The sequence below is a fragment of the Gavialis gangeticus genome, unplaced genomic scaffold, assembly GCF_001723915.1.
Source record: "Gavialis gangeticus isolate Ggan-Ray unplaced genomic scaffold, GavGan_comp1, whole genome shotgun sequence".
NCBI lineage: Eukaryota > Metazoa > Chordata > Crocodylia > Gavialidae > Gavialis > Gavialis gangeticus.
Genome location: NW_017728993.1, coordinates 34,368,653 through 34,384,278, shown reverse-complemented (window position 1 = coordinate 34,384,278; position 15,626 = coordinate 34,368,653). Strand labels below are relative to the sequence as shown.

At 42.6% G+C, this 15,626-nt stretch overlaps 1 protein-coding gene across 3 annotated transcripts in view; it reads left to right on the top strand.

The window, feature by feature from the left end:
- TTLL7 (tubulin tyrosine ligase like 7) overlaps positions 1 to 15,626 on the top strand; it is a 98,869-nt gene that overhangs the window by 58,100 nt on the left and 25,143 nt on the right. For all 3 annotated transcript variants that reach the window (XR_002094682.1, XM_019501514.1, XM_019501513.1), the window contains 3 exons: positions 1,644 to 1,839; positions 2,872 to 3,155; positions 11,365 to 11,499. Coding sequence is in view for 2 of the 3 variants with exons in the window: in XM_019501514.1 (XP_019357059.1) it covers positions 1,644 to 1,839; positions 2,872 to 3,155; positions 11,365 to 11,499 (615 nt within the window). In the remaining variant the exon portion in view is untranslated. The remainder of the gene's footprint in view (positions 1 to 1,643; positions 1,840 to 2,871; positions 3,156 to 11,364; positions 11,500 to 15,626) is intronic.

The following is a 15,626-nucleotide window of genomic DNA, read 5'->3' as shown; positions in this document are numbered from 1 at the left end:
TAGGCTGGGGGGGGGGGCGGGGGGGGTCAAAGTTGGATGGATATGAAGTTAGCACCATTACACTTCTGTGTGTAATTTGGCAATAGAAACTGGCATGCCTGAACCACATTAGCCTGCTGGGCCATTTGGCTCAGATAAGCAATTGGCTTTTTTCCTGACATAATACTGTGTTTGTATTTAAGATACCTACATAGTAGGGCACCCTCTGTTTGCTTCTGCTTTCTCTACCATTCAGGCTTGCTTTTTCTTTAATAGAGCTGCACCAATACATCAGTCTGATGTTGGATAGGCACTGATATAAAGAAATTGGTCGTATCAGAAATTGGCTGGATGTGGTCGATAATTTGGCTGATAAATGCCTGTGTGTGTATGCAGCTGCAGTGCAGCATATAGGCAATGAAGAGCACATCTTGGCAGCTTGGAGAGCTGCGGGCAGCTTGTAAGTCTGTTGTGGTGGGAGGGAAGGGGCATGGGGGGCAGATCAAGGCCCCCGCAGTGTGGGAGGAGTGAAGCTGGGGCTGGGAGGGGCTGGGGCAAGTGCTGCCCACAGCTGGGGTAGGACGGGCAGAGGATGGAGCAGTGTGGGCTGGGGGGCAGCTCCCGCCGCTGCATGCTGCTCATCTGGGAGCCGCTGATCTGGTGCTCACCTGGCGGCTCCCGCCATTGCTCCCTCTGCTCATTCAGGAGGGCATAGTGGGGGCAGTTGCCCCTGGATCTGCGCAGGGCAGGGCAGGGCAGGGCGGGCTGGGCCCAGGGATGTGCAGGGCTTTTCTTGGCCTGGCCTACCCTGCCCTGCCCCACACAGATCCAGGGGTATACCCCCCCACCCATGCCTTCCTGGATGAGCAGCGGGTGCAGCGGCGGGAGCTGCCAGGGGAGCGCCGTACCAGTGACTCCTAGATGACCAGTGCGCAGCAGAGGGAGCCGCACCCCACCTTCCCGCATCCCCTGGATGAGCTGTGGCTCCGTCCCACGCCCGCCCCCTCCCCCCTGGCTGTGGGCAGTGCTTTCCCCAGCCTCGCTCCTTGGGGGGCCTTGATGTGCCCTCCCCACGCCCCTTCCCTCCCCCCTCCCCTTCTAGCATACCAGACTTACCAGTTACATGCAGTTCTTCAAGCTGCTGGGCTGGTATCGGAAATCAGATCGATATCGGCTGATATGCTTCCTTAAAAATCGGCTATCGGTATCAGCCCCCAAAATCTCTATCAGTGCACCCCTAACTCTTTAAAAAATGTATTGGCAAAAGTTATCTGCTGTACTTGTTTTCTGTATATCATCCTGCATAAAAAGATGTAGGGATTAAAAATCAATTAAAAGATGGAATTTCAACATTTTGAAACACTGAGAAAGTGCTGATGTTTGCTCTGTCAGGTGGAGATTCCATCAAAATGTGCTGTAGTATTTTGTGAAAATTTGTAAATATTAGTTGTTATAAGTGTATTTCTGTTGTCAATGAAGGCTCATTAAGGTCCAAATTTAATAATATATGTAAGCACATGACTTAAAGTTAAGCACGTGCTTCAAGTGTACTTCAGTGGGGCTTAAGTGTCTGCTTATAGACTTTCCTGGTTGGTGACTTAGGTATGACAATGATCCTTTCAGACTATGAAAGAAGTTAATGTATATTTTATTTTTTACTCTAGCCCCTATGTTCTATGCCAGAAAGTGCACAGACCATAAAAAAACACAAGAATTATAGCAGTGAAAGTAGCTGTGACAGCAGTAGCAACATGTCGGAATGGGAAGAAGAAACTGAAAAGGAATATCACAATGAGAAAAAAGAAAAGAAAGTGACCTATGATCTTGAAGAAAATAAATATAAATCCTTAGAACGATCTGGTAAGTGAATTGATTGCAATTCTGTTTAAATCCAGTACACCCACATAATTATACAAGATATTCCTTTATGTGGAACTTAGCAGTGTCAAAAATATTAGGCCAGAAAATTGACATGCAGTATCTTGACACAGGATCACCTGATTTCACCAGCAGGTTTGTTTTATTCTTTAAAACCCGGATCAAGTTAAATAGGAATTAATAATTAAAAACACCTCTTCATTTTTTTTGCCAGAATTCTAAATAAAATGATGCACATGGGCTATGTTTAGAAGTGGTGTCCATGCTCCTCTGTTTATAGTAATTCTAGCAGAGGTGCCAGTCAAGTTGTTACTTCTTTTTTAAGCTATTAAGCATGAATTTTGTGGGAAATTAAATCCAAACTAACTCTTGTCTCACAAAGCACAGAAGGTAAGATTTTTCCAGATTGGGCTGCTGTCCAGATATAAATAAGATTTTATTTTGATAGTCCAGTAGCTTTGAGAGTATAATGTTAGAGCTAACCTGGTATGTACAATATGCTGCTTTGTATTTTATAATAGAATGTCAAAATAGTATTGCATTGAGGTTGTTCTATAGCTAAACATTTATGGCACTACTGACAAAAAATTATTTTTTATAACAGTATATTTTATTCACTGAGGACTGGAGAAGACATCAGTTAAGTGAATTAGTGTGATGCCTCTGTGCAAGGATGATGAGCCTTCGGAATGGGAGCTTGGGTCTGCAGCTATAGGACCCATGAACAAAATCTCCCCCCCATCTTTTCCTGTGTAAGGGAAACTCAGCAACCATAGATTCTGTCATTCTGAGGCCTCAGAATCATGCACCGTTTGACAACACTAGTGTACAGGCAAGAGGATTTGAGCTCTTTTGATAAAGACTGATTTAGGGAATGAAATGGACACTTACATAAAATATTTATTAGGGAACCTAATCTTACTACTCAACAGGAACAAACTCTGCTCAGAAGACAAAAGAAAAGGTGGTAAAGGGATAGTAAGTAATTGCTTCCTACATTGTGTTTGTTTGCAGGTAGGATACACTGGAAGCCTTCCAATAAAAATATGAAAAGTCTATCATATTCAGCCTCCGCATCCTCCAGAGGTCCTATGAGGCGCTCAGTCAGCTGTCCCCGTTCAATCTCAATCGTAACTATGCATTCACAAGCTGAGCAACGTCCCTATTCAGCCAAACCAGCAATACACATGCAGCGTCCATCTTCTGGGAACAGGTCCCATTCTTTAAATCGGAATGGGAGCTCCTCTTCAGTCCAAATGGTTCATCCAGCTAGCCTGGCCACTATGCAGTCTTCAGGGGTAAGTTAACAAAAGCATCACACAACCAATTTCAAAACATGTTCTGCTTATCTTTAAAAATGCTCTAGAGTGCAGCATGGGATAGTAATGCTTCATTAAGATTTTGCAGTTTTTTAAAGAAACAGTTTTCTTGACATTAATTTGATACAAGTTTTCTTACTAGGTTACAAGTCCTTTCAGGGTCAGAAGCCCTGAGGTACTGTCATCATTTGAATTTTGACAGATTCTTGGGGAGCATTAAACCTTTCTTCCCATAAAAGAGAGCTTTTGATGAGCTCCTTTTATGTTACCAGCACATTGGCTGGACTAAAAGCTCTGCAAACTATACATCTCTCAGGAAGGAATTTGTGAGCTAGGGCTCTTGTGCCTGAGAAGCCTGAACAACAAACTGACTTCCTGCACAGCAGGAAGCAGAAGTTATGTTCCCCAATCTAGGCTAGTTTATTGGAGTTCTTGGGGAATTTGTCATTTTCAAAAACTTTTCTACCAGCAGGGTATCTACATTCGTGTCACGTGAACACTAGCATAAATCCCTAGGGTAGACGTAGTAAACCAAAGGTAAAAGAGGGCTTGTATTAAGAGGTAGGTGAGGGCTATCCAACTATCACCTAAGCTAGGGGGTTAAGTTAACTGGGGTTAAATTGCAGCCCTCAGGCTGTCACCCAGCCACCACTCTCCCCCTACCCCTCCTTTGCTTCAGCTGCAATAGCAGACAGTCTCCAGGTTCTGCCTCCCTCCTCTGGCTGCTGCTTCCTGTCCTTGCCTCAGGGGGTGGGGCAGTATGGTGCAGTGTGAGGAGCTGAGGATGAGTCCAGGCTGCATGTTTTGGGCAGCAGGGGAGGGACTACATGATGCAGCCTGGAGGAGTGTATGTGTACTTGCCTGGTGCGAATCATGTAGTTTGCAGTCTTTAGGGCATGTGGCCCCTGAGGGCTTAGAAGTTGGACAGCCTTGACCTAGGCTGTGTCCTCCCTGCAAAGTGCACTATGATTGAACATTGGGAGAGCTGTCTTGCTGTAAAAGCCTAGTGGAGACAAGGCACAGATAATTTTTAACTGGTGTAGCTACATTACCACATTGGGTGGAGGAGAAGGCTGCCTTCAAACTAGCTGCATCAGTCTTAAAAGACACTATAAAACACAATAGTCAATGTCTTTACCTCCAGATAGCTCTTGCTTTTTTTTTCTTTGAGGTGAAAACAATACCTGCCTTATTTTGAAACCCATCTGTATGGTAAATAAGCTCTGGGACTCAAATAGTCTAATTAAAAGGAACATTTTTTTAACACCAAAGGAAGACCAGATAAAAGGATTTTTCAAAAATATCTTTTGTTACACAGGGCAAGAACATGTGGATACATAGAGTTGTGTGGGTATTTGCATTATAGTAACAGTCATATTTCTAGAGCACATTTTCCACCTTCTCCAACTGTCATGTCGTGTTGTGGGCTGCCAAATCGAGGACCGCTCAGGGAACATGGTGTCCACCTGGAGGGAAGTGGAATCTAGGTATGGGCTGAGTCAGGAAGCCAGGAGGTCAGACTGAGAAACTGAGTCAAGAAACTGGTTTTGGGCATTCAGGAGATTAAGCCAGGAGTCAAATTAGAAAGATGAAGAGTCAAATGGAAACCTTAGTCTGGGGGCAAGCCAGGTTGTTAGCTAAGGGCGCCTATACATGATCATTGAGGCTGCTCCTACACACTAATTACAGCATGTTGGAGCAGACTCAATTAATAGCAAAAATAGTGTGTGAGGGCACTTTATCTAAAGGTCATTCTGGCTTTAGAAATGGCACTCCTGCTGCCATTTTCAAGTGCAGGGATGCTGATATACAAGATGCTTCAGGTGCTTTAGAGTGGCTTTTGGAGACACTCTAATTAAAGCGCTCCCCCCCCCGATCACATGTATTAACACTGTAAGGGATTAGTCAGAGAGCCAGTAGAAATACGAGGCAAGGATGAACCAGCCTGGCTAAGGTTTAAGCCCTGTTGTCTGGTTGCTTTCTTTTCAGAGTCCTATGATTTTATAGGAAGGTGTAAAGCAGCGGTTCTGAACCAGGGGTACATGTACCCCCAGGGGGTATGTGAAGCCTCATCAGGAGGTACATGAGATATATTTCATACATGGTCTAACACAGGTCAAAATTAATTTCCCATTGAAAGGGGGTACGTGAAGTCTCACTCTGAGACCAAGGGGTACGTTGACTGAAAAAGGTTCAGAACCGCTGGTGTAAACGATCAGCCGATCCTGCATGGCCACCTGCATACTGCCTAGATGCTCAGCCTGGGAGGTAGAAGATTGGGATTTTTGACTGTGATGGGTAGGCTGAGGCCCTGGGTTTGAGGTTGTGACCTGACTTTAACCAGCCTGTCTGTGATCGTCCTCTGGGCCGGGCAGAGGATGGGGCCTGGCAGGGCAGCCATGGGGACTTCTCCCGCAGCTCCCCCTGCCTGGGGAGAGGCAGGCACAGCTGAAGGAGCCGTGAGAGAACCTGCAGCTGCCCAGCTGTGCCTGCCTCTCCCCTGCTGATCCGAATCTCTCTGAATCTTTTCCGAATTGACTTGGAGGCTTCAGATTCGATTTGGGTCTTTTAATGGGTCTCCTGATTCAATTTGGTTTGGATATTTGGCCAGTGAATCAATTAGAATCTCCTCCAAATCGAATCAGTGACTGAAACTTTGCACAGCCCTAAATGCCTCTCCCTCTCCAGGTGAGGGGAATTTTTGAGAAATCAGTTTGGGATAGTAATTAGTTTGCTTCTGGTGTTTACTTTCTAACATAAGTTGTAAAGATCATTGTGTGTTTTGCCACTGAATGAAAAATGGTTCTTTTAAAAAATTTATTTCTAAAAGTAAGCTACCTCCCCACCTTCCCCTTAATTGTTTTCCATCTTTAAATTCAGGCTACAGGACTACCAAGGTACTAAAAGTATGTTTTCACCATGAAGAATTGTGTGTGTTTCATATCATATTAGCTACCTCAGGTTAAAAAAGTACCTTTTTATCATCAAGACATATACCCTGAGAGTTTAATGAGACAGGCCTTAATATGGATTTCTCTCTTCACATTAATTCGACTCTATATCAAATACAAATTACTGAAAGATTAAAACTAGTCTCTCACAATATGGCATTAAAATGGGCTGCTCACTTAAATGAACATTATTAAGAAATCATACTCATTTTTTCATTGGGAGTGCTTCTCCCACTGGGAGAGATCTTGAATGCAGAACAATCATGTTTCAATGGCAGAACAGGGGTCACATTTCTTAAACTAATGTCAGTGAAATGATTTACAGAGTAGCAGTGATAGAGATTACTGATAACTCTGAACTGAGTACTGTTCACAATATTGCATTATTGTTTTTACAACTTAGAATAATATTTTGCATATTGCTGATAGAATGAAAAACTAAAACCGATTATCTATAATTTTTAGTATGTTCAAGAGCAGTCATTTGTACATGATAAAGTACCTGTTTATCAATTCTTTGAATAATGAGAGAGAGAATATTTTAGTGACTGATATCGCCATTTATTAGACTGATAAAAACCAAATGCATTAAAAATATGAAAACTCAATATAAAAAAATTGTACTCTGGAAAGCCACAAAGACAAATTACAAATATGGATAAACAAGAGCTGACAGTGTCAACAAAGTATCTGCTGCCTCATTATTTCAGAGCCACATCATTATATATTACATAGCAAAATGTTTTGTTAAGCTTGAACATATCTATCACTTATTGTAAGTCAGAAAAAACTTTTAATACAATAAGTGTCATTGTTGCAAAATATATAGGTATTATAAGACTGGAAATTCCAAATTAAACTCTCACCTTTATCAGAGATAAAATGAAGGCCTATACCAAGCCTCCAAATGTGCACATGTCTGTAACTGAATTTAAAATGTGTCAAGCAGCCTAAGTTTGCCCCTGTATCATCCTCTTGAAAATAAGTAGAACATCACAGACAGTCTTATTTGTTGCATAGGTTTCTGGGGTCAACAAGGTAGTTTGGAAGCAAGGAACCTAAATAGCTTCAAGTCAGACCTTGATAAGGTGTAATAGGATAGGTTGGGGTGATTTGGAGCTAGCAATTGCAGTTTGTGATATAAAGTTTATGGGATTCAGTTTGTTGATGTCCCCAAAGGGGGGCTGTAAAGAGACGTAGGTTCTGGGCAGGCATGACATTGCTAACAGAAGAAATGTTACTCTGTCATGAGCATCCAGGTATTCATGTGGATCCATGAGAAAATTCTTCCACATCCAACCAGGAATATCTAATCTGCAAGAGGTTCTTACACTTTTTTTTTTCAAATGCCTGTATAGTTCCTGGTTGTATGCTAGGCTGTGGCACAGTTCTCTGGCATCCCAGCATACTTTGCTCCACCTCCTCCCATGGTTCCAAGGAGCCCTTTTGTGACTCATGCCCAGCTCCACTGCTCCAGTCAAGTACAGGGATAACCGTACCCCCTTGAGAGCCTGATGATCAGACAGAGACGATCCCAGGCATACTTTGCCTAGTTGGCAAGGATGGGAGTGGAACAGCAAGCTGCCCCTGAAGGGCCAGGAAGGCTTCAGGACCTTGCTGCAGCTGGGGTGTGGCTGGAGCTGGACAACAGATCATTGTCCCAGAAACTGTCCGTGAACCAGGTTCTGGACACAAGAGGAACAGGGCAAGAGAGACAGCTCCAGTGACACCACAATCAAGCCACAGGATGATGTCCATCAGCACCGTGGATGGCCCCAGGTATGGTCCCTGTTTCCACACCACCTTCAACCCTGGAAAAGCACTGTGAAGTTGCTGACCTGGAGACCCTTTTCTGCATGTCTGTGCTGAGGTTACTCCATGCCCCTTCCTTGATGGCAGCCTATGCCAGGAAGCCATCTCCCTGGCTCCATTCCTCTCTGTTCCAGTGGTGAGGGGAGTGTGCCCAATCTCTAGGCCACTGCACATGCTAGTAAAGCTTCACATGCTGCTGTGGGCACATAGCAGTACCATGGGGACAGAGGAGCACCTGTAGGTATGTCCATCGGATGGGGGCCATATTACACAGGTACCGCTTGGTCACAATGCTACCACTCCCATCTTCTAGGCACACTGCCAGGCTTTGACTCTGGTCCAGGAGAGTGGGCTAGGATGGTTCTGGCAGGTGGCTCATGGCCTGCTGTGCCCAAGTGTCAGGTGGTGGCAACAGAATAGTCTCACCCAATCCTGACCCTTCCCCCACCCCTCCCCACTCCATATTTCCTGCTGCATCTCCTCTATTTCTCCTGTCCATGTAGGAGCTGACTTTCAGGTATCCATTCAGCCCTATCTCCCCATTGCATTCCCAAAAGACTGCTCCAGAAAATGATGTGCTGATGGGGAGCACGATTAAGTTGTGTTCTTGGAGACAAAGAAAGCTGTGATAATTGTGTGTTCACTTGGTGCTCCCCTGCAATTTTCCAAGACAATTTAGAGGCACCAACCTTGGGTAACTGGGGACATCTGCATGATGTCCTCTGTGCTTGACCCCTGTACAATCTCCCCTGCTTTCCCCTCACCCTGCATTGTGTAGTCTCCCCTGTGCTAGTCTGTCTGCACCTCCTCCCTCCTCCAGTGGTCTCCCCCAGGTAGGTGCAGCTGCGGCCTGCCCTGACTCTTACTCAAATCTAAGATGAGATTTCCATGCTGAATTGTAGATACAGTACTTCAGAGCAGCTGCAGGTTGTCTGAAAGGGCCATAAAGAAATTTTAGCCCTTTGATCTATAACTTGGCTTCTGATTTTCTTGTCTTATTTTTTTTCCAGGGGGGAGGGGGAATTTAGGCAGGAGCTTCCAGTGGTACTAAGAAACATTCTTAGAGTCTGGCTGTTGTCTTGCTCAAATACTTAGGGTTAAACCAACTGTTAGATCTGGAGTCCCCTTCCCCAAGTCAGGTTGGTTGGGATTTTTCTAAACTTTTTTTATTTTTATTTATTTATTTTATTTTTGTAGTATAAACCATGGTCTACTTTCTCAGATTTTCTGGGAATCCTCTGCCTTTACTGGGGCTTAAGGCATTGTTATCAGTCAGTATAGTTTCTGCGGCCTTTGATTGTCTGTATTAAAAGATCCTGAGCTTGTCGTACAGCTTTGGGAGATTTTTTTTTATGGCTTACAGCGTAGAGGAAAGACTGCAGTGGATATTCTTATAGGCTAGGGACAGACGTCCAAAAAGCCTGAGCCAGAATTGATTTTTTGCAGGTTAGTCTAAGCTGTACAGCTTAAAATGATAAATAACTGGACAGACATTCTCTGTTAAATCAGGAAATGCAGGCACATGCCTGCAGTGGCTTAAGGCAGAAGCCAGGGGGCTCTAGAGCATGTCTGCCAGCCACTGTCAAAGGGAAGGGTAGAGAGAGATCCTCCAAGGCTCTCACCCCTCCCTGCTGGAGCACAGGGGGCATGGCCAGGCACCAGCTGGGGCTAGCAAGGACACACAGGATGTCAGCCACCTGCTGGGGGTGGGGGAGGAAGCTGCTGCCAGACTGAGGAGTGGGGATGGGAAAAAAAGTCCTTTCTCTGAAGCAAGCATGTATGCTTTGCAAATTGCCGTGTTCAATACAACAGGGAACTACCAAAAATCTTTGCCTAAGCTAAGATAATGCCCAGTAAAACACAGCATACACAGCTTAGTCTAATTTAAAATGTAAAGCAGGAAGACAAGAGAAAGCCTTGCATAAGCCTTACTAATCCTGAGGGCAGAGTGTCTCCTTACAGGCAGACATTCAGAAAGGCTTTGTTTAGGTTTTACAGGTTCTTCTTTATAATGTAAATGTAGCTCTCTGCATTCTTTGGTCTACAACTTCCAGCCAGAAGATGTCTGCAACTTCCCTTAACTCCATCTCCAGCACATATGTGTGATGATTTTCAGGTTTTTGCCAAGGCTTCTCACCTCTCAGTCTGGTTCTGCATATCTTAGCTCTGGGCTTACAGGTGCAGCTTACCTCTCTCTCCTGCTCTAGTATCACTGTGGAATTAATGCCTTCCCTGGCTGCAGGCAATCTGGACAGAGGGAGGAATTAACTCCATCTCTGCCTGGCTGCAGGAAAACTGTGGAGGTGTGGCTGGGGCTGGCAAACCCCAGCTGCGGTCTGCAGGGTTTGCCAGCAGGGGGGAGAGGGGATGGAGGGAGGAATTTGCCTCAGGGGCCATGGCAGGCCAGAGTCTGGCCACGCCCCACCCCTGTTCCAGCTAAGGAGCAGAGTGAAGAGGCCAGCCCAGCTGTTGAGCAGAGAGCCCCACCCAGCCCAGAGAGCATGCTGGGATGCTCCTGATCTCTTCCTCAACTTACCCCATCAAGAGGTCTGGGACAGACATTGTATAAACCAGTTTGAGCCAAATCTGTTAATTCTGATACTACATTCAATCCACTTTATCTCAAACCAGTTTCAGCTATTTTCAAACTGGTTTATGTGCACTGAATGTCTGTTCTGTTACAGGTTTAAAGGAGTTTCTGATCACTTACACTAGTTTATGTGTAATGTCTATCTCTAGCCGTAGAACACTTTGGATTCATTTTATGATCTATTCTGTGGTTATCTGAAATTGCAGGGGACTGGACTTGATGGCCCACACGTCCATATCTAAGTCTACATTTCTGTGAATTCTTGGCCCATTTAAAGTCGATTATAGAATTTCCATTGACTTCAGTAGGGGCAAAATTTCACCTTTAATCATAATGAATGGATGGAAATGGAAATGTGGCGTAATTTCACATGATTGATTGCTTGTACTTAGCTGTCAAGTTTAGGAATGGAAAGCAGAGGATGTCACAGTGAAGAACAGAGGTACATTGCCAGAGTTTTGGTGGCTAGCGATGAATCCTTTCTGTGCAAGAAATAACACCAGTAAAATTTAAAATTTAAAATCTGTTGTTCAATATGTGCACATCATAAAGACCAGATACATTTTTTTGCTCATCATCTCTCTGAAACATCTTTGCCTTATGGTTTCCTTTTCAGTTCTGGACACGTTTCTTCCCACAACATGTTAGTGTACATATACTCATCTATATATTATGCACATATAATGTATACAATCCTTTTTTTAAAAGGATTAATTTTCCTCTCTTTGGGAATAGATATTTTAATCTAGAAAATATTTTTCAAATAGTGATCTGATAAAATTACACAAATGAAATCACTGACTCTTTATAAATACTGTTTCATATCAACTTTCAGAGCGAGTCTTTACTACAAGAGAAAACAAAAGAGCAAGAAGAGGCACTGACAAGAGAGACTCTGTTAATTTTCAATGACATGAGACTAAAGTTCCTTGGAAAAACAGAAGAAGAGGCAGAATTAATCATAGAAAATGTAAGTATCTACTACTAAGGTAAAAGCATGACTGACTCAGCCCACTTCATTTTTTAAACCCTTAGAAATGTAGCAAAATACAAAGTATTTCTCAAGGAGCCTTACAACTCGTGGAATTCAGAATAACTCAAAGGATTCCAGAGGATTCAAACTCCTGCATACTACTTGACCTTAAAAAGAAATCATTCTTAGGTCTGTATAAAATATGTGGCAAACATAATCAGGAAGGTTGGGTGACTTCAATTTTTCATTGCAGAGGTTTGTACCATTAACATTCAAACTTTAAAGTAAGCAAAGAATAAGGTTACAATTCATTAACAGTCTATGCATCATGGAATAGTGTTAGTACAGATTGTGACATGTATAATTTACCCCTGAGTAGGCATGCTAAAGAACTAAGAATAGTGTGCAGTAGGGCAAACTGAAATACCACTTGCATACTTCTTGGCTCCTTGAATTCTCCAATGTACTTGTAACCAGTATGATTCTGAGGCTTTAGTACTTGATTTGAAAGAGATGAATGTGAAAAGAGATTTAAAAAAAAAAAAAGAGTGAAAAACCATACTTGATATGCATGTAAAGAGGAAACTAAAATTCAAATGCACAATGCTGCAAATAAACAAAGACAAAAACACGGAAAATGCCTAAGAATCTTTAAAAAGAAAATCCCATCAGTTTAAGAAACTAAAAAGCAAGCAGAGAAAATGTTCTGTTCTTTGGATCTGACAAGGGCATAAAGGGACACAGTAATTTAACTTGTGTCACATTTAATAAGTATATCCCTTACTCAGTGAGAAGTATGATCTCAGGTGTAGTGAACTGCTTTTTTTGGTTTATGATGGGGAAGTTTGCAGAGCTCTGCCAAACTTAGGATGCTCTTCCGTTAGAAAGGTCCTCTGCCTTTTGGGCCATACAGATCCCAAAAGGGCATTGATACTAAATCCATAATAATTTAGTATATGTGCAAGAGAGGTTTAGCCTGTTTTATGGGCAAAAGCCCATAAGGACTTGCATTTCAGGGACATGTAGAACAGGAATAAAAAAGTTCTCTTGTTCCTTTGCTCTCTTGTTCCTCACTCTGCCACTACCAAAAACCAAGTACTTCTTCATAGGCTTGACTTAATTCCTTTGTGTGGTTTAGATGTAAAGACAGAAGACAAATCTTGTTTAGTTTTTGGGCTGTCTGAAGAACTAAATCCTCAGAGTGGGGCTCTCTTGTTTCTTATCACTTAAGGAAAGCACCAAACCTCTTACCCAGTTACAGCTGTAGAAGAAATTTAACTTTATGCTTATACTGGGGAGCTCCTTCTTCTCCAATTGGTATTGGTGGATGCACATCTTCAGCCTGCAAGGCTTCTTTTCTTTCCCTGCATAAACTGTGGAGTGAGACTGTAAGCCTAAAAGGTTTTTTAAGCCACATGGCTCTTACCATTGACTGCGTGTACTTCCATCAACAAGGGAGAACTCGCCTTCCAATTTAAGTGCATGATTCTCCTGATGCCAATGAGAAATTCAGCTCATCAGAATCTGTAGCTGTTTTTCTAGGAAACTGACTTATTTGGCTTTAGATTTTCAGAAGTGTGTCTCAGTAGCCTAGGAGCTTCAGTTCCGTTTTCAAAAGCAACCAAATCATTTAGGAATTTAAGTTGAAGTGACTATCAATTGTCATTTTAATATCATATAGGTAAAACTAAGTGAATAAAAATGAAAATGTAATATGAACCATTTCGTGCTCAGCTAAAGAAATGTTTCAATGGTTATACAAAAGGTATACTTTGTTTTAGCTTTATTCCATTGAAAGTTATGTCAAAATTGACATACAGTATTTTGATTTCAGTGAAACTGAATTTTTCAGTGGAAAACTTCTGGTTTGAAGTTTCTTGACCAGACCTAAAAAGCAAATGAGAGAGCCCGTATGGAATATATTTTTCACTTGTGAAAATAATTTTTATGTAAAACTTTTTCATTGGAAGGTCATTTTTAGGAGTTTGCGATTGTGGATTTACATGCTTGTTCTGAGCCCAGAGGGGCTTCCAACTGTTAATTGCTCTAGGTTAGGGTTTGTCAACCAGGGGTACGCATACCCTTGGGGGTACTTGGGCTGGTTCTAGGGGTTATGCATGGGCAGGTGGGGACGGAGTGCCACTGCCTCCCAGGAGCAGGGCTGGGGTGCAGCGCCCCCCCCACCCCCGCGGGGCAGCAAAGCTCACATGTGGCAGCTGCCGCCACTACACACCAGCCCGGTGAGCTTCCCCAACCCGCAAAGGGATGCCGCTGCCCTCACCCATGCCAGTGAGTCTCCCAGCCCACCCCACCCCACCTCAGCCCTGTTCCTGGGATGCAGTGGTGTTCTGTCCCCGCCTGTCCATGTGCCATCCCCATCTCCCTGTCCTGTGTCCAGCTGCATGCTTTCCCCCTCCCCACTCCCACTCGGCATCTGGCTGCCAGGGGTATTTAGACTAAAAAAGGTTGAAAAGCCCTGCTCTAGGTGTATGTACTTGATAGAATTCCTATCATTTCTGAGTTAATCTGTGTTTGGAGAAATGTTGTATTTTATAGGTATGCAAAAGTGCATACATTTCTGCATATATTTCTGTGGCACTCATCTCTACATATTGTACTGCACCAGCTGTACAATTTTTAAAATTCATAATTTTGAATGAGAGGGAGAAAAAGAACTAAGGTAACGCAGGTCCTTCTTTGCCCTCTTCCCTAGTCTCCTGGTAGATGTAATTTTTTTTTTCCAGCTACAATTCAGGTACTTTATATTAAAAAAGACTCTCAGAAAGAGTTGTATGAGAAGTAGAAAGACTCTGGCTTGGCCTAATTACTACCAGTAGAAAGTTTGAGGCTGCCTGCCTTGTGCATAGAATAAGCCACACAATCTTGTCTTAAATTTTCATTCTTGCCAGTAAGGAATGTTCACTTTGCACATCTGAAAATAACAAAGTTAATAACCTCAAGCTGCATACGAGTTGACAGAGCATATTGCATTCTTGTGCATGGAATATGCAGTTTCCTCATTCATAACCTGAGCTAAGGGTGTATTCCAAAAAACAGGTGTGTTTTTTCAGCTCATAGTTCACATTGAGTATCTGGATAGAGACATGTACGCATCTTGGATTACCTCTGTGTAATCAGAGTTTTGGACATCTTGACTTTAGCATTTGGAACAAATTCATTGGCTTCATTGAGTGGAGAGAAGCAGAGGAATGGTGGGTTTCCCCACAGCCTCTACACCTTTGCATCAGATGAGTTTTCTGGTGGAGTTAAGGGCTACACTGGCTCTTAGTTGTTCCTAAGGATTGTTCCACATGTCATGCATGGTAGGAAGGGGCCTTGGGCCATGCTGTGGTGACTGCACTAATGAATTCTTGACTGGCCCAGCAGCTTTGGGTATGTCCTTATGGAACAGAAATCTGGCCCTTCAAAGGGAGTTTGTCTGGTAATAAACAAAACTCAGTATGAATAATTTACTCATAGCTTTTATTTTCATTACATTTCATGACTACTGTACTTTTTTTCTAGTGTTGGAATTGGGGTAAAATGATTCCTTGATATTTTATCCTACAAAATATTATACACCCATGAAGCAGCATGTTCTGATACAACATTAACATAACTGCAGATTGTTAATATCCTATCTTATTGCAAAATCCTCTTGTAAAACCAGCTGGTATTATCAAACTTCCATTGTAACAAAGAATTCAAAGTGGAAAAAGTCAAAATATAAACAAGTGATGGTATGTTAGTTGTCAGTGAGGTAGGATTGTTAATAGGTACTGATCTGGAGTAGAGACAAAAGGGCAGAGCAGCAAGAAATTTAAAAGCCCAAACTATTTCATAACATGTAGACATTAGTAAATGGGGAAAATGGATTTTGCTGGCACAGTCATTTTTAAGAAGCTATTTTCAACGTATGTAAATTTAAGACAATAAACTACAGTTATATAAACTACGAGGACCCAAGTCAGTATCTTCATGTATTTAAATACCTAAATGTGAAGACATTCTTCCATTTCTAATGTGGAATAGTTTCATTTTTGCAAAAATACTGCCTTTTAAATAGTTAAATATTTTGCCAATTGGATTTTTTTTTTTTTTTTTTTTTTTTTTTTTTTTTTTTT